An 18,688-nucleotide genomic window follows, 5' to 3' on the forward strand; every position below is an offset into this window, starting at 1 on the left:
GATATTAAAGCTTTGGCTGCTTTACACTTGGCTGACTGTCAGAGCTGTTGAGGCGGGTGCTTAAAACACATGAATATGGAAGTCAGCACTTTTCAGAAGTCAGAACAGCCCCTTTGAGGAAGCAATATGTAGCAGAAGTAAGGCTGTATCTGCTCTTTCACTTCACAATAACATTAAGTATTTAAGGGAAGGAGAAGATCCAAACCTGGCTGCAGAAAACATACTTTCTCCTGGGATAAATCCTTTAAGTCCACTTTGCAGCGAAGCACTTGTAAAAAAAATGGCTCAGTGCAGACATGTTAAGCACATAAACATTCTTTATTATTGTCGCTTACAATGCAGCTGCTCTAGATGAATATGTCTTATTCCTCACACAACACTCACTTTCTCCCACGAAGCAACTTTTCCAGAGCAAAGAGATTCAGGTTTCACTCAGTACGTGACTTTAAAATGAGACCATCATGGATTGCTCTGTCAAAGTACTGCAACCTGGGAAAGTCTTATCAATAGCTTCAGTCATATTCAAGCCTGAACCACAACTGCTGATTTCTTTTGCACCACATTCTCGGCCAGCTCCAGCAGCAGAGGATATCTGAACGTCCTCTTCTTCCAAGACTCTGGGATTCCCTGCGGGCCGGTCTGAAAACACACCAAGATGACAGCTGAAAGCATCACGAGACATTAAACAACATCAGCCGGTGACTTCATCCAACACAGATCAGCGACAACAGGCAGCAAGTCTCCGTGTACTGCTGTCACTCTGAGCTCGACCCTGAATGTACAGTAAGTGAGCATCAGGCCACGTGTTGTGCCACATGTGAATATGATTATGATGTATTTCACCACCTGGTAAACAAATTGTATTGAGCACAAAAAACAACAACTTTATTGTACTGTAAAAATCAAAGAAGCTGTTGGTCAGTTAGGATCAGTAATTCAACCACATTTATCCATATTTTTAAGTTGAAGTAGACTGGTTAATTTGTTAAGTCGATAGTGTTATAGTTAATCAGCCTTTTATTATTTATTTATGTAAGTTTACACAGTTTTGTTCTCAAAACTTGATGAATGCTGCTTCAACTTCAACTATGTTTTCCCATCCATTCTTTCTGACAAAGTTTAGTTTTCTGATAATCCGTTTTGCTTCTTTAATATTTAGCAGATTGGAATAGGCAGAGTTAAAGGTGCATTATGTAATAAATCTAAAGCAACTGGCCATAAAATCCTCCTAATATGTCAAAGAGACTCAGGAATAATGTTCATATAACAAACTGAACTCATCAACAACAACAGTACACCCAAAATATTTGCATTAAAAAAATCTATTTTGCAGACTGCAAATCATGTTTATGTTTTGAAATCTTGTTTTGGCATGTGGCGCCACCTACCGCCTTCAACTAATCATTGCAGTCAGTAGAGTCTCAGCTGCAGCGAAACCACGGGTTGCCAGTTGTAACAGTTTTTGGCCACTTTCTTACATATGGCACCTTTAAGCAACTTTGTCTGTCATTTGTTATTATTGAAATATGTGTAATCTTATTTTATCATATGGGGGAAAAAAAATCCCTACAAGTGGCCAAACATATAGACTGAGATAAACTCATATTTTAAAGATGTGATTTAATGCTTGAATAGAGAATGTTGTCAGTGAACATGTTTAAATGCACTCCTATATTGAATAAATCATCTTCTACAGCTTTATCCTCCACATGAGGGTTGCTGGTACCAATCCCAGCTGACATATGGGCAAAAGGCATGAGAAACAATCATCCACTTTCACGGTCAATTTAGAGTGTTCATTTTTCCTAATCCTCAAATCTGCATGTTCTTAGAAACTGGAGAAAACCCATGCACACACAGGAAAGGCCCTTATTCTGACCGGGTCATGAACCCAGGGTGTCAACCACCAACTGTGTGGCCCCACTCCTATCTTCAGGGTGGGAAAATAACTTAAAAAAAAAATATTTTAAATTGCCATCAGTGACTCGTGAGTGTCTGTCAGCTTCATTATTATGTCTTACCTGAGCTCCAAAACAGGCTCCTATGAAGGAGGCTCGGCTGGCGGTGCATCCCCCGCAGCGCATGGTGTTCCTGACTGCTTCCTCCAGCTGGTTCAGCGTCAGGACTCCATGAAGCGCTCCCTGGAATGCACCGGGCAAAGCTGGACACAGACAGAGCCAGAGTCAGTGGCAGACCGAGGCGTCGCAAATGTTACAGAAATGGATCAGAGGATGTGGTCGGGTAATGTTTTAGTTAGTAGGCTAATGTAATGTAAGGCACCGTGCTGTGCTTTACATTTTCCTTTTTATATGAGGCTTGTGAACAGATCTGGTGAGCTGATCTCCCCGTGAGCACATTAAGTGTCTCAGGCTTACAGCCTTGTAAAAATCTGAGGCAACTACCTCAGTAGGAGACGGAGAGGAGGGAGAACTTTATAGTGAGCAGATCAAACAAAACTAACTGAGACCCACTGACAGGAAGGCCACGCAGGCCGTGCCACGTCAATAGACCTGCTACTGACAGCCTTACCTCATGTGTTTGTGAACACAGCAGGTATGAGCTGCTGGGATGTCTCGGCCAGATTCGCCTTCACCTGGTGGATGTGTGCTGAAGCAGAGACAGTGGGAGGACATTATAAGTTACTGCCTGTTGTCAACACATGTATTAGAACATCTTTAAAAACAATAGTTTGATTTCAAAAAGAGCACATGGGATTTCTGACCACATTCCAAATAAGAGATGCTGGTCTGTATTTACCACGTGTTTCCTATTTTTCTTTCTCAAATAAAAGGGAGATAGGAAATAGCTTCATGCAAATCGCCCCATTAATTAAGCAACTTCAGTCGTCCTCATGGAAAACAGTGAAAAAAAAAACAGGCTCCTAGCAGCTCTGAAAAAACACTTCAAACTAAAATATAAGCTTGACATTTAACTATTAGAGTTAAATGAGGAGGTAAACACCATCATTACAGAGCTGCAGAATCAAATAGCTGAAGTTCACTGTCTATTGTGCACATCTTAATTAATGTGACAACGATGAAACAAAGAAAACATCTCTATCAATTAAGGAATGTCTGCATTGTCCGTCTTTTAATTATTTAATTCACTTGATAGTCTTCACACTTGGCGGTTGACTTACAGTACCAACATTGGCAGTGTTAGGACAAAACGTACAAGAGATGTGGATAGAAATGAGCCAGACACGTCGCTAAACGAGACACTTCTGCCCCGTCATACGTGACGAAATGACACCTTCTTTTGAGCTGTGTGCGGGTTACCGCGGCAACCATGGTTGTGAAATTGTAACTTGAATAATCTGTGTTAAACGGCCACACCAGTGTGTCCAGTGCTGACTTTGACATCATGCAACATGTACAGGTGCTGTTTTACTGTAGTTTCAATCACGTTGTTTTTCTCTTGGCAGAAATGCAAAAAGAAAAAAAACAAACTTTCAGGTTTGGAGGTGATGGTACATTTAGCTTTTATTGTTCCTCTTCTTCTTCCAGCAGGCTGTAGTGCTGCACAGTTCGATATCCAGGGAGTTAAACGATGAGCTAAAAATACAGCAGCACATTTACTCTTACCAATGACAGCTCGGTCCAGCTCCTGTGGGCTCTGTCTCTTTGGGTCATTCAGCTGAGCCAGAACTGCATCCAGGGCTTTGGGATCTGGGCCATTCAGAATGAAATGCTCCAAAAACCTTATAAAGTCAGACAGAAAAAAGAAAACAGGGTTGTCTCTTACGTCCAAACTGTTTCATGCCTTCGAGAGTCCACACACATTCAGACACAACAGCAACCTGACCTTCAGTGCAACTAACCGAAATTGTATTGCAGCTTTAATTGTGATGTGTGCATTGTCTTTCTTATACCTCGCAGCAGCCAGTGTCACAGCCACACACATGTCGTTGTTCTGAGTGACCCGAATGGCTTCTTCCACTTTCTGCAGCATCTCGGCTCGTCCAGCAAACATGGCCACGACTGGAGCCAGTTTGGTGACACCGTCCATCTGACAGTCCACTTCACAGCCTCATGAAACACACAGAGAGATCACAACAATATAAAACAGCAGCCTTGTGGAGGTATTTTTAATGTATATTATTTATTGTCATCATTTTATTTTTTTTTGTCACCGATGAACCCCCTCTGTTGCATAATGTCCACCCGTGGCTTCTCCTACATATAATCTATGCAGTTTCTTCAAGTAACCAGGTGGAGGAGCAAGAGGAAACCATAGAGACTGATGAAAGCTTTGACATGACACTGCAGATGTGTTTATGGCTCTCATGGGTTAATCTGTTGTGTTTGTTCTTTACCAGTTTCTTCTTTGCCGGCATCCACGTTTCTGATGAAAGCCTTCAGGCTGCCGTTCCTCCACGGTCCATCGATGGGGAGAATGGCTTTAGGACCTGACAAATTGAAGTAACAGCAAAGTATATATATATAAAGTTATATTGACAGTTGAATGCATATTGACAGACAATATGGTGAATATGACTGCAGGACCCAACAAGTTAGAGGAAAATAAACTTTTCCTCAGAAGTTTCTGTAGGTGGAGATTCTTCTCTCCATCTCTTCATGAAGACTTTGACTTTTTATGATGATGATACAGCCCAGACATAAAGGTGCCTGCAGTTTACTGCCCCCTAAACTGCCCCGTGCTGTTATGGTGATTTACATCAGTGCTACATTTATATGGAATCCTGAGAGTAAAAAAAAAGTACTTGTCAGCTCGGGCAAGTCTGACTGTACAGAATATTTTCAGGGAAAGGGATTTTCCCACCCACAGACAGGAAAACCATTACATTTCAGACACTAACATGGGCTCTCGAATCATTTTTAAGCTTGTTGGGTCAAGTATGTGAACACAATTGTGATAAAATGATACCTCCTTTCTTCCTGTATGGATCATTGAGAGGCAGGTCGTACACAGTCCCCCGGCCAAAGAATGTGTAGATGCGCTTAGTCAGGTCTTTCACATCCACATCTGCCAACACGTGAAGAAAACAGTTATACAGCTGCACCAGCAGGATCTATCTATCTATCTATCTATCTATCTATCTATCTATCTATCTATCTATCTATCTATCTATCTATCTATCTATCTATCTATCTATCTATCTATCTATCTCAGCAATTCACAATTTTAAAGTGGTTCACAGGACAAAGACCAAAACAAGGAACAAAAATCCCCAACAATACATAAAATTAAAATATTATAAAGGAAAAAATAAAAGAGGAAGTGAGGAATTGCTATCATACATCTCAACAACCAGCCATGGGGGGAAACACTGAAGACTAAAATACTAATGAATGACCGAAACACAGCAGGATTAAAAGAATAATAATAATAATTTAATGTCCGATACTGATATCTTTTTTACCTCTTTTACATGAACTCAGCTGTTAACAAAACATTTATTCTGATGCATTTAGCACATGATGCTCCATCAGTGCTTAGTGAAGCATTTACATTATGGATCGTCTGGCGTTTAACTTATTCCCTACATTCGATATCTGATCCAGTAATTGTGGCCAGTATCTGCCCAGTTCGTGGTATTACAACTGCATACAACTGATGATGATCTATCTATGCCTTTGTCTCCAACACTTCTTGGCCCTCAGAGGAAGCTATGTTACAGCACGTAATACATGACACATGGTCTGTGGCAGCAGTACCTCCGCAGTGACTCAGTGACTCCAGCAGGACGTAGGCCTGGTCGCCATAGCACGTCTGCTCACCCGTCGCTCTGCGGTAGAAAGGATTCGCTGACTGAGGCCTAAACTCTGGACTCGGCTCCACATCGCTCAGAAGTTCTCTGAGCCTGTCTGGGCTGTAGATCCAGTGCATAGGCTGGGCTGCATGGACGGTGACGCACGCACACACACACACAAACACAAATGATCGGAACATTCAATAGTTTTATTTTCCTGATGTATTTGACATGACCTTCTCTACATGCAGTCTATCGATATCAGATGGCATAGAGCGAGGGGCAGATATTGAGTGATGAAAGAACTGTGTGAATGTGTGAGGCTGTAATGTATGCATCGTTATATATGGTTTGCGGGTTGGTGAGAGTGACGTGTGGCGGTTAAATAACTCTTCCTCTTGGTTCATTCGTGTGTTTATCAGATCAGCGACTGCGTTTCGTAACTCTTGTACAAGTCGAGGCCCCGCCCCCGTCTTTTATCAGTTACATACACAGCAGCTTCAGTGCTACTGATAACGGAACATGGAGGAAAAACATGGACGAAGCTGCGCAAACGTTCATACTGTGGATCTGCATTTCAACTCAGATCAAACAAGCGTGACATTTGACCTGCTTTGCTTCACATTGGACATATGAGAAATGCACACCGTGTATTTAAATGTGTTCTTTTGCTCAAATGGAGTGACTATCAGCAGCAACATCAGCAGCCGCATTTCTCTTACCTGCTGCATCTGCAACTGCTGCCCCAATAATGGCCCCCATGGCTCTGTCCGCCACACTTAAGGACATCTGTTTTCATGAGACACAGATACACCGACGTTAAAACAAAAAGCCCAGGGTGAACACCTTGTTCATCTGCATATAAAACAACATCTGTAAAAACACTGTTTTTCAGAGCACATGTTACTATCGTTGAGGAAAAGAAGAGAAAAAAACAACAGCTCAATATTGTTGTTGGAAATTCTTAGAGAGTGAGCCTTCAAATCTCTTTCACGGAGGGAACGTTAGTGTTGTGTTGTCATACCTTGAAAACCTTGAGTGCGGTTGGATAAACGCAGACTTTATTTATCCTCAGCTGAACACCACGTCTTCACCTTGTACCATCCACTTGTTGTGTGTTGAATGAAGTCGCTTCGGTTTGTTGACAGGGAAGGTGGGAGGTGGATACCACCAGCTTGGTGATAAGCACACACACACGCACGCACGCACATGCACGCACGCACACAGACACACACACACACTCAGTGTATGAGTGATGGAGCACAGGCACAAAAGTGAAATGTCATTCATTTCATATTTCACATTTCAACAGTAAAAAAGTACAAGCGTTGATATTACACTTAAAAAGTAAAACTATCTTTTTTGTGACTTCTGCGCAATAATTGCTACTTTATATCACTACCAAAAATGGGCCACTCCTAAAAATGGCACAGATCCGTGCCGCATACTCAGAATGCATTAAAGACAGCCATGTCAACTCATGTCCCCTGTCCTGCTGCAGTGTCATAGTGAATGTGAACTATTTTTTACCCTTCCAGCACACATACATTTATTTATTTGAGTTTGCAGTCTAGGCTCTGATCTAATCATTCCCCACAGAGCCGGTCTGAGGCATAAGCGAATTAGAAACTGCATTAGGGGGCCCAAATAGTATGTGGGAAGAAAAACATTTCAACATATTAAAGAAATTGAGATATCTTTACATTCTTACATCTAAATAATGTCTATTGTGAGTTGATGAAGATTGCACGTTTAGTGCAAATCTGTGCAAAACGAAACTTGTTTGCATCAAATGCAATGTATCACCACATCTAGCGCTTCACTTTAATCCCATATATCGTAAATAGCATAATTGCCTATGTCATTTTTTTTTTGAAATTGTGTTAACTGCCTGACTTAACCAATGTGCTTTCTAAAAAAATTGTTTTTTCTTGTTTTCCGAAAACGTAAATATGACTTAGGCAACTATGCTATTAGGCTAACAAAGTGCCTGAATAACACAGCTATGGTATAATTAATATAATTAATGCAATTTATAGGGTTACATTTATATCAATAATAGTCAAGCACAGGCGACTGGTGGAGGGAAGGGGGGCCTCAAATCAAATTTTTGCTCAAGGCCCCATAAAGGTTTGGATCAGCCCTGCATGAGAGGAGTGATGAGCAAATATCTTATCGGAGTGAGGAGGCAAATGAGACAGGCATAGAGAGATGGACGGGGCGTGCCGAAGTATAAATAGACCGTCATATTGGAAGGGTGTGTTTGATAAGCACTATGGAGATTGAGGTGTCACATGTAAACTCTTGCAGCTCAAGTCGACTGCCGAAACAAGCTCTCAGGCATTGTTATTACATTAGTGTTGATTAAGCTACGATATCTTTTTACAAGTGTTTCATGCTACAGCTGCGTGAGTAGAGCTTTGATCTATTCAGCCCCTCACGACTCTTTTCTGTCTCCCTCGCGCTGATTCAGACCAACACACACACACACACACACACGACATCTGTGTGTTTCCGTACAGCATGGGGGAGAGATATCTGATTACATGTGCTCACGGGAGAAGAATCCAGGATGCGTGTTAATGCCACGTGTGAAGGGTCGTGCTTCGTGCCGTGTGATTGGATGTCTCAGGGCGGATCAATCAGGAGGGATCAATTCATCAATAATAACTTTGAATGGGGGGCCTCGCTGGAAATGCGCCCAGTTAGGAGAGCTCCAGCCGTGGCGTCATTGCAGTTTTCTGCAGTAAATCATAACATTTAAGGGTGTTCTCACAAAACTGTCATCACTGTTGCCTGATGTAATAAGCTGTTCTGAGAGCAGGGGTACCACAGACAATATGCTTTGCTTAAACTGCTCCAACGCCCCCCTATTTGTTGGGGGTTGTGTGATGACTGTTTCTTGCCTAAACCACAGACAGGCCTCTCAATCTCTATTCTTTTGGTGAACTTGCATTTTACAGGCTCGACCACATTGCCACAGTCAAAATACTGTGAGATGAAAAACCCCTTTGGTCATTGTGATTGTGATTCCATGTTCTCTCCACTTCACTGGGTCCCCCAGCTGATCCCCTCCAGCGCTGATGAAAACCCTGCAAAGGCCTGGCCAGCCCTCCACTTATCCGTGGACTCTCGTGAGGATCCCAGGCCATTGATTTCTCCTCTGGCCTCCTAATCCAGCAAAATAGCGTGTTAGGGGCAGGGTCAGGCGATCAATAGCAGTTAGAAAACAATGAACAGCAGCTGCTATGGTCATCTTCAATATTACATCTTGGGTTGATTTGATTCTGGGCAAAGAATGGAGGTATGTACGGTGGCTGCACCAAAGTCCAGCACAATGAAACACATTTTCCGAGCTGTAACATTAAAAAAAACAAAACATTATGTAACATTAAAAAAGAGGGAAAAAAGCCAATGTTGCTTGCATTTCTTACCCAAACACTGCCAAATTTGGAACTGAACACACGGGTGCCCTTAGTGAGTCGCCTGACGAGTTTGAAGCCTGTCAAGTGGTTAACTGACACACACACACACACACACACTGATGTTCTTTGCATTTAGATGGAACATATTATTTGCTGCAATCGGGGTCCTGCTGATGAGGCGACTTCATGAAGGTGCAGCTGCGAGATTATAATTCCACATTCACATTGTTACGTGAGGGAGGAAACAGAGAGCAGAGGGAAGACGTGTCCTTCACAGAGAGGACACACGAGCTGCAACAACAGGCCCGGGCCACTGTCGCCAGATCGAGTGACACAAGGAGCAGAAAGAAGCTCGGTAAATCAGAGCTGCAGGGAGGTATTGACGGAGCGCAGACAATGCGGCAGTGCCCATGTGTTTTCATTTCTTTTTCGTTTGGAGGGTAGGGTGACAGCCTAAGTTGTGGGGGCTTTTGATCATGTGGTAGGACAGTGACAGAAGTATAGAGAGGGGTTGCAGTTTTACATTTTTTATTTTTTTTGAAGTGGTTTAATAAACAGGAACAATGCACATTGATAAACATTTCTATTAATGTGCCACAGTTAGCCAAGAGCCTATTTTTATCTGTTGTCCCTGCACAGATATATCAGTGTCACCCTAAGAACAGAATATGAAATTGAAATTCCAAAACTATACAACATTATTCAGACTCAGACTTAACAAATGTCAATAGAGACATAATTCAAGACACGCTATTACTACTATTAAAACTTGCAACACAGTGACTCACAATAGAAGACATAACAAATTGTGCTACACAGTTAAAACACTGATTAGAACAATACAAAACAGTAACAGAAGGGGGGAAAAAATGACGTAAAACTGCACACAACAGTCCACTAAAAGACATGCATGAAGGTAAATGAGTGGTGAGATGTCAGTGTGTCTGCTCGCTTCCACTTGAAGTAACCCCTACATGGTGTTGGACAAGTTACAGCAAATGATGGGAAGCAAATGAAACGGCTCGTTATCACCCGACCTGTCGACAGCACAGTTTGTTTTTTATGGTTCAGGCTTTGAACGATTCTCAGCACCAGATAGATTGTTGTAATCACTCTTGTCAGTCGACGTATCAACACTTTATTTGGCTGCAATTTCTCTTACATGCTCTTATGGGGATCCAATTGATATTTGCACCATTAAACATGTGCAGTCTGTAACTCCTAGGAAATCATCTTTAGAATGACATTCATATGTTAGGTCATGTTTGTTGACACATGAGTACAGAAACAAGCAACATAATCTTACAAACCTTTGAATATCATCTGATTTACTCACAATAACATCTTTTTCTGGTTGTTTTTGTTTATCCCGAGTGTCCCACTTTTATTTGCTTGTTTTTGTGCTTGCTGTGGCACTAACATACTTAAATTAAAAAGATATATTGGCAGCAATATCGCTTCTGCCATATGTGCCCAGCCATTATCATGCTGTTTCCTGGATGCTGACATTGTTAGAGTGTTTACCTTCAAGCGCAGCTCAAATTCAAAGTGAAATAACCCTGAATTCATAGTCTGTGTTGAAGGAGAGCAATTAAGGCACCTTTCAATGCGCTTTACCAATGGTTCTCAAACTGGGGTACGTGTACCACGAGTGGTACGCAAGCTTCCTCTGGTGGTTCTTAGAGGAAAATCAGAAATACAGTATATATTGGGAGCTGAGGAATGCTGATTTTAAATAATAAATACATTAAATAATAACAATAAGTCACCTCATCTCTGAACATCTTAATCTATTTCTGCTATAGCAGTGTCTGAAGTATGTGTGAGGAAGAGGAGGATCATGAGAGAGCAAATGATCTTATTGGGAACAAATCTGCATCCTGTGAAAAGACCGTAGCTGACTTTTTGCTCGGCCTATTTACACCATTTTGCATTTTAACGTCTGCAATAATGGTGTTACTTCGAGAGCTCAGTATTTTCCCAGATGGTACTTGGTATAAAAAAGTGTTGAGAACCGCTGCTCTACACTATAGGCCTATTTTGTGTGATGTTATTTTTAAACAAAGATCTCATGGTAACGCTGTAATGCTTCCGTTCGCCTCGTGTATGTACGGCTGCGGCACGGAAAAAAGCTACGATAAAACATCCTCAGTCCTTGAAATGATATGGTATCTATATATTCTTTAAGTGTACGATGTGTGTGTGTGTGCCTCCCCTGTACAGTATTAATCAGGGGAATGCTGATAATTGCCATGACTGTCCCTCCAGTCCAGGACAGGAAGCTGAAACAGGAGAAGGGTGCATGTCATGCAGCATCCGGCCACGAGCCATCTCTCCTGTCATCTGCGCTATGAAGCCACGGCATCCAGTTTGTGCCAGCACTGGGGACGCGAAGCTTAAATGCCCACACAAACTCAGACCCCTCCAACAAAATCACACTCCTCTCTGACGTCCGTCCAAATCATCTGCACACACACACACACACACACACACACGACGGCTCAGATGCAACGAGAGCGAAGGAATCCGGGACAACGCGAGTGTTTACAGCTGCAAACGCTGGAGACTAATCTTTGGACTATTGTTTGCACAGGGCCTGTGTTGAGTCTCTGTATGTAAATGCACTCAGAGAGTGATTCATCGACATACTTTCTTTGTACAGATGCCTTTTTTTTTTCTCCCCACCGTCAGTTTCCTCTGCAAAATCTAAGAGTCGGTGGATCTTATTTCCATGTATAAAAAGAAACGAGACTGGAAGTATCAGTTCTTCGTCTTCTTCCAATCGTTTCTGGATTCTGTGTCCATGCATCTTCACGTTACACTATTAATGTGATTAGCAGCACTTGGACTGCACAGTATATGTAGCCTACTTATTAATTTTGACACACCGTAGCTCTCACACATGTGCTTTCCTGGCTTGTGATGTTTCCAAAAAAACATTCAAGGCCTCGCTTTTATCGTTCCTGTCTGCGATTGTGCAAGTTTTTCCACTGATATAGTCTGCTTCATCCATTTATTTTAAATATGTATTGTTTTACGATGCTGAAGAACGTATTATATGTACAGCTTTTTTCTGTGCTCGTTAAGAATCGGTCCAAAAATGGAAATTAAAAATGGGTCCTCGCACATCAAACCCTTTGTGTTCATTTGAAGCCCAAGTGTAAGCAGAGGAAGTGGCTGTGCATCTGAATCTGAAGACATTTTTCACCCACACAGACGGGAGCAGTACGAGGAAAAACCAGACAAAACATCTACTGGCTCAGTCATTATAAGCAGACACTGTGAATTTGTTTGAAATGTTAAGTAAGTTACAACATTTGCCTTAGAGCTGCACACAAGTAAATTTGTGTAAAAAAACACACACAAACATTTTAAACCGTACGAGTTAAAACAGGAACAATCACAGCGTGCAATGCTTCTTCATGTGGGCGGACACTGTTAACAACAGAAGTCAAACAGAAACATCTCTACACTTTTGAATACAGATTAAAACATGCAAATATTCTCACCCAGGATTATATATTTATAAGGGTTGAAAACACCCAACATCCTTTTTTTCTTTCAAAATGAGGAAGCACAAAGCTGTTATAAAACCAGCAAACCTGACAAACAATAAATGAAATAAAGAGGCAAAACCAGGAGACCGAGCTCTGTAAATGTACCCAAAACACCTCTCGCGTGCAGATCACACACACGCGCCATTTCCTCCCGTAATGATTCACTCCTGCAAATGAAAGGTCAGGAATATCCAAGATGCATCACAGAAGCAGAGCATGCAGCCACACATGGCACGAATGTAAATTATATGCAGTAAAAGCTATATTATTACAGTCATTTAATATAGCTGATCACACATTAGTGAAAATATATTGATTACACATTATATGGCATGTTATACAACTGATAATAATTAAACCTGCAACAATATGACTGAAATTCTGACTCTAAAAATTGTTGCCTAGTCATTTTGTTTCATTTGAAACGACAGCGGCTGCACATGAAGACGAAGAACCAGTGTCAGACGTTGACATACAACATGTAAGAGTATTATGGTCACACACAGAAAATTGAAAGAAAGGGGAAAAAAAGTCAGAATTCTACATAATTCTGAGAAAAAGGTCAGAATTCTGAGACTAAAGCCTTTTTTTTCTTTCATTAAACATGTGACCCGAATACTCTTCCATATACACTTAGAAATAAGGGTTCCAAAATGTTAATTCTACAAGGGCTGAGGTTCTACCTGGAAAAACCTTTTTTCCCCGAAGAAAGGGTTTTTCCAATGGTTCTTGGTAACACTAATGGTTCAAGTAAGAACCATTTTGATCCAGAGAACCCTTTAAAACCCCTTTCCCGAATAAAGTGTTTTAAAAGGGTTCTTGGTAACACTAAGGAAGGTTCCACCTGGAACCAAAAAGGGTTCTCCTGTGAGGACAAGCCGAAGCATGCTATATGGTTCTACTAAACACTTTTATTTCTAAGAGTGTATAAGTGTTTTCATAAGTGGTGATGAAAATAAAACATGACAGAGACTGTCATCATGACTGTGATCCCCTGATTATGGAAAAGCTCTTGTATGAATATTGTTTTTTTCCCCCCCCCCCTTTAAACTACAGTCCCTGTTGTGTTGTGCAGTGTTGAGTCTTTAGTGACAACAGCACATAGACAGGCGGTCTGTGGGTGGCAGGCGGAAGAGGTGAGGAAAGAGGCGAGGGGGAGGGAAGAGAGAAAGAGAGAGAGAGAGTGTGTGTGTGTGCAGGGTGCGCTCCATCCACAGCCTCAGTGCACCGGAGTGTCATCTTTGGAGCGGTCGCCTGCCTGCTCGTCCACCGCTCCCCCCTCCCCTCCATCCCCTGCTCCTCCTGTCCTGGTTTTTTAGAGTGAACATGGACACTGAGGTCTGAGAACAGCACTGTCGAGCGTGTCAGCTGTTCCTCCCGCTTCAACACCGAAAGAACACGAACACATTCTGCCCTCGATCGGTCCTCGCCGAAGTCTCCATAATGATGGAGTACTGGAGGCAATGCTCGCTGTGGCTGATCAACTGCAAGGTGCTGCCGGCCAACCACCGGGTGACATGGGAGTCCGCGCAGGTATTCGATTTGGCGCAGACGCTGCGGGATGGAGTCCTGCTCTGCCATCTGCTCAACAACCTGAGAGGCCAGTCCATCAACCTGAAGGAGATCAACCTCAGACCTCAAATGTCACAGGTACCGCTGCTCGCTTCCTATGCAGGGAAGAACCAGATCTCGTCTGGATTCTTTCAGTTTAAAGTTTTCTCTTGCTTCTCAGTGAAATGACGTTACTGCTAGAACCTCACCGAACCGGATTAGTAAACAAGTATAGACAGAGATCACATTCGGGTTCATGTGAGCCACAACATAGTGCGTGGTTTTTGCTACATTTCAACTTTTTAAAGCCCCCGAATACAGCGCTCGCTGCAGCTCCCACTGTGTATTCATTCCGACGGCGGAGAATCCGCTCAAATGCGAAGCCTTCAACTCATAATAGATTAAATTGTACTCAATTCAAGTCTCTACTTGTGCGTGAAAAACATGCCGATGAAACTATGTGCTCCTTATCACTACTGTGAGCTCTTTATAATCTGGTGTGTCACTAAATTACACACGAAAGTGAGCAAGTAAACACTAAATTGCTGAAGAATTATACGGGATTTGGTACAGGACACCGAACTCGACATAGCGAGCGTTGTTTGAACCTAGATTATGAGCCAAAATGTCATATTTTTCACTTTGTTAAAATCAGCCACCTGCAGTAACTGTTTCTCAGAAACACAGTAGGGCATCACTGAACCGTTATGTGCGTCTGTCTCTGAAGTCTGCCCCCTACAGGTGATGCAGACACACAGCGAGTGAGGGTTTGGTGTCAATTCTGAGATTACTGAGCCGAAAAGTGGGTTCATATCACAACATTAACAAATGATTTATACAAATTATTAATGTATGCTTTTGTGTATGACTCATTTAAAAATAAAATAAATAAATAAATAAGAATCCAAATCACTGTGGATGGAGGGATGGATGTGACCACATGGCTCCCCTGTTTGTGAGCTACCATCTGCTTCAGTAACAGGACAGCCGGAGCCACAGCCAGATTAATATTCACCTTCATAACAGTGGATCTGGCTCAGTGACAACACAGACATGCTGTAGACTCACACACACTGGTTTGCACAGCTATCCTTTCGAGGACTCTCATTGACTTCCATTCATTTGGACGGCCTAACCATAGCATTATCCCTTACCTTAACCATAACCACAATTCAAATATTAAAGTCTTATGCCAGAAAAGAGCCTACAACTGTAGCAAATATAACACACAAACAAACACACAGATCTCATCTGATCCAAAACAGGTGATTCAGGCTCAGTTATTCATTTTATGTTGCTCTACACAACTGATGGAGGAGAAGAGGATGAGGTGGGGGGGGGTCACTTGTTTCCTGGAAAAACAATAACCAAACTCAAAGTCACAGTGGTCCGGTCAATATGATGTGCCCGCACGGCCCTTTCACAGCTGAGGTGGACAATCGAAAAAGAAAAAAAAAAAAAAAAATCACATTGGAGGATTGTAATATCATCAGCAGCAGTGGAAATCCACCATCGGAGGATCTGTTTACTCGGAGGCCTCGGACAAAACTGGATTGGGGCTGTAAGAGGAGCCGGACGGTCCATTTAGTGTTCGAAGTTATGCTTGAACAATATGATTACTAATAGACAGACAGCAGTAGTCCAGAGGTTTTACTGTCAGCCGGTGACATAATGACACGTTATGTATTAGGGTGTTCAGTGCCTGGCCTGGGTTATTTATAGGCAGAGTTTGCTTTATGCATGGCTGAGTGACTTACTCACTGTGAGCCAGTGATAAAACTCCACTCAGATGCAAATTAGCTGCAGGCTTCCGCACTAAATTGTATATTTACAAAGTGCATTTTAGGATATGCCACACACAAGTACTGTTAGTTCTGTTAGTGTCAGTCATCATCATGGATCGAGGAGATTGTTTTCTTTGTGAATTTATTTTTGCCTATTGAACAATTGCGGTTAAACTGTGTAAAGCAGCTTCAGGGATTTGTACTTCTTTATTGTGAAAAAGCCAGAGTTGTAAAGTTCATCACATCCTGTACAGAGGATTTTTTAGACAGTATAACCGCAAAACAGCAACAACACTCGACACTCACCTGTGTCTCCGTGTGGAGACTAGATGTAGTAGTTGTAGCTACTTTAATGTACATGCAGCAAAGCTATTTTTTTATTGAGTAAACATATATTAAGTCTTTGTTGGAGTGACAACACAAGAGTGGGAAAGTGTTCAGCATATACATGTGCACGCTGTACTTCCTGAAAAGACAGCGTGCCCATCACAAACACATAGCATCTGTCCATGGAGTAAGTGCAAATATATTGCATAGAGGTCCTCAGTGCAATGTGGAAATAATTAACTCATAAACACTTAAATTCACTGTTCTTGCCACTGGAGAGACACAGAGAGACGTCAATACTTGGTGATGGAGGTCAGCAGAGCAGTGTCTGTCATGGCTAACTACGTATCATGCATTTGCTCATGTTACCAAAGTGATGGTAGTGATTCAATGACAGTGATGTCCGCCATTGGTTGGGGGAACTTTTTCTGACTAAAGACAACATCAGACAAGTCTGATGATCAGGTGAGATGACCGAGAATGGAGTTTTCCGGAATTATGTGAAATATTTTATTGCAGACAGCTCAGATCTGAGGAGAACTGTCAGTGCCTGACATCTGAACATATAGATAGTGTATCCAGTCCAGATGCCTGGTGCCTTGGTATCTACTGTAGCGAGGGAACCTTGAAAGGTGCCTAGTTTGTGTCTTATCCTAAGTTATGGCTGTTAATATTGAACACCAGGTCTGGTTATAAGAATATGTGAGTAATTAAACTTAAAGTTGGGCTGAAGATTGGAATTTTCTCGTGGAGAACGTGGAGAACAACCTTGTCCGATAGCTCTGTTTGGGCTGTGTAGTGTTTGGATTAAATGGACCCACACATGCTTGACACTGTCGTTTAAAAGTGAATGAGAAGTGCAACAGTTCCCCGTGGATGTTAAGAGTTCAGCTTTATTGATCGGGTATTTATTTAAGGACCTAATCAATCATTTTTGTCCCAATTTGGACCTAAAAAGAGTTGCGTCCTAGCAGTCCTCTACATGTGCGTCAGTTCCTCCCCTCTGTGTCCCCCAAAGTTACATTAACATAACCGAGGGTGGAGTTGCTTCCCCGTCCTGCATAATTCATGAGGTCCGTGGCAGCTACTTTATCATTGGCCAGTGTGAACACATGGGACGCCACAGTGGCCTCACCCATGGGACTCATGAGACAGAAAGACAAAGACAGTGAAGGAACAGGGCTACAAAGAGCCTGTCTGGCCTCTACAGACGCATCTCTGTGGACATAAAGGGTCATGGCGGGGGGGGGTTTGTTCCGTGTGCCGCAGTTTGCCACGTAATTAAAACACATTGCATTAGAAGCTCTGGAGGGTCCACATGTGTCATGCCTGGCTTCAGGGGCGGGCTGTTTCTCATTCTGCGACAATAATTGTGTGTAAGCTGTTTTTTGCATGAGGAATGGACTCAGTCGGGGGGGAAACAAAGAGCCGGCAAAGTGCTCGTGTGCATGATGAAAAAGCAGCACAATTATCAGGAGCAGTCGCAGCAATCCCTCTATTTGCTGATGAAATTAGATGATGGGTGCCGCAGCTTTGACAGTTGAGGAATGATGCAAGTGCCACAAGCACATGCAGGCCAGCGAATCTTTATTCTGCGCATGTACACGTGGAATTTGTGGAAGTTTACAACTTGTAAAAGGGTTCTCAGATGGGTTCCCGTTAGGATCAGTGTGAAGCAACATTTTCACCCGCTTTGATCATTATTTTACAGGCCTCTTATGTACCAATTACATAGTCTAGACATAGCTCAACCACAGCTACTGCTGCTCTTCTTTAGGAGAAAGTGCCACATAATCAGTGGCTGCATGGTTTAGTGGACGCTTCTCTTCCTCAAAACATGTGGGCTGGCATTGTGCTGAATCTCCTTTTGTACTGAGACGACTGCACACGTCTTTCAGACTCTGCTTGTGTTGGATCATGCATTTACTTTAAGGGGTAAAATACACTTTTTTTTTGTCCCTAGCAGATCCAGTGACTCTATAAAGAGACACAGCAGAAAAGGCTGGTGAGGATATAGATATGATTTATACTGTGACCTGGTACCAAGGCTGGGAGATTATGTCCGAAAACACAATTAATCACAATGAAAGATTTTCAAATCAGTTCATATTGATAAATGCTTCTGAGAGAAACCACTAAATTGTGGACAGCAAACACTTACTCACGTATCAGAGTTAAATCCTTATATTTGGGACTCTGGAGGTCCTATCAGTCGGCAGAGTGTCAACAAAAAGATGACTCACTCATGTTTTTGTGGTCCTCCTCAGTCTAAGTACAGGAGATAAAACACAATGTTGACTTCCGCACTCATTGGGACGTCACAATGTGCTA

General features: G+C 42.3%; 2 protein-coding genes across 2 annotated transcripts in view; one reads left to right on the forward strand and one right to left on the reverse strand.

Moving 5' to 3' along the window:
* Positions 1-373: 373 nt before the first annotated feature.
* On the reverse strand, positions 374-6,802 carry LOC310937391 (crystallin J1B-like). Its single transcript, XM_083901643.1, has 10 exons — positions 6,738-6,802; positions 6,436-6,502; positions 5,679-5,858; positions 4,888-4,986; positions 4,316-4,408; positions 3,872-4,028; positions 3,585-3,700; positions 2,530-2,607; positions 2,022-2,161; positions 374-639 (listed from the first exon to the last, which is right to left on the reverse strand). Exons 2-10 carry the CDS (start codon positions 6,500-6,502, stop codon positions 523-525), a joined length of 1,047 nt encoding a protein of 348 aa, XP_083757769.1. The 5' UTR covers positions 6,738-6,802; the 3' UTR covers positions 374-522.
* Positions 6,803-14,138: 7,336 nt separating this feature from the next.
* Positions 14,139-18,688, forward strand: part of vav3 (vav guanine nucleotide exchange factor 3) — a gene marked incomplete at both ends in the record, with an annotated part of 95,298 nt that continues 90,748 nt past the window's right edge. Inside the window, one exon of the mRNA XM_083901637.1 lies at positions 14,139-14,345. Coding sequence (XP_083757763.1) covers positions 14,139-14,345 — 207 coding nt within the window. The remainder of the gene's footprint in view (positions 14,346-18,688) is intronic.

Source organism: Microchirus variegatus, assembly GCF_963457635.1.
Source record: "Microchirus variegatus genome assembly, chromosome: 15".
Taxonomy (NCBI): Eukaryota; Metazoa; Chordata; class Actinopteri; order Pleuronectiformes; family Soleidae; genus Microchirus; species Microchirus variegatus.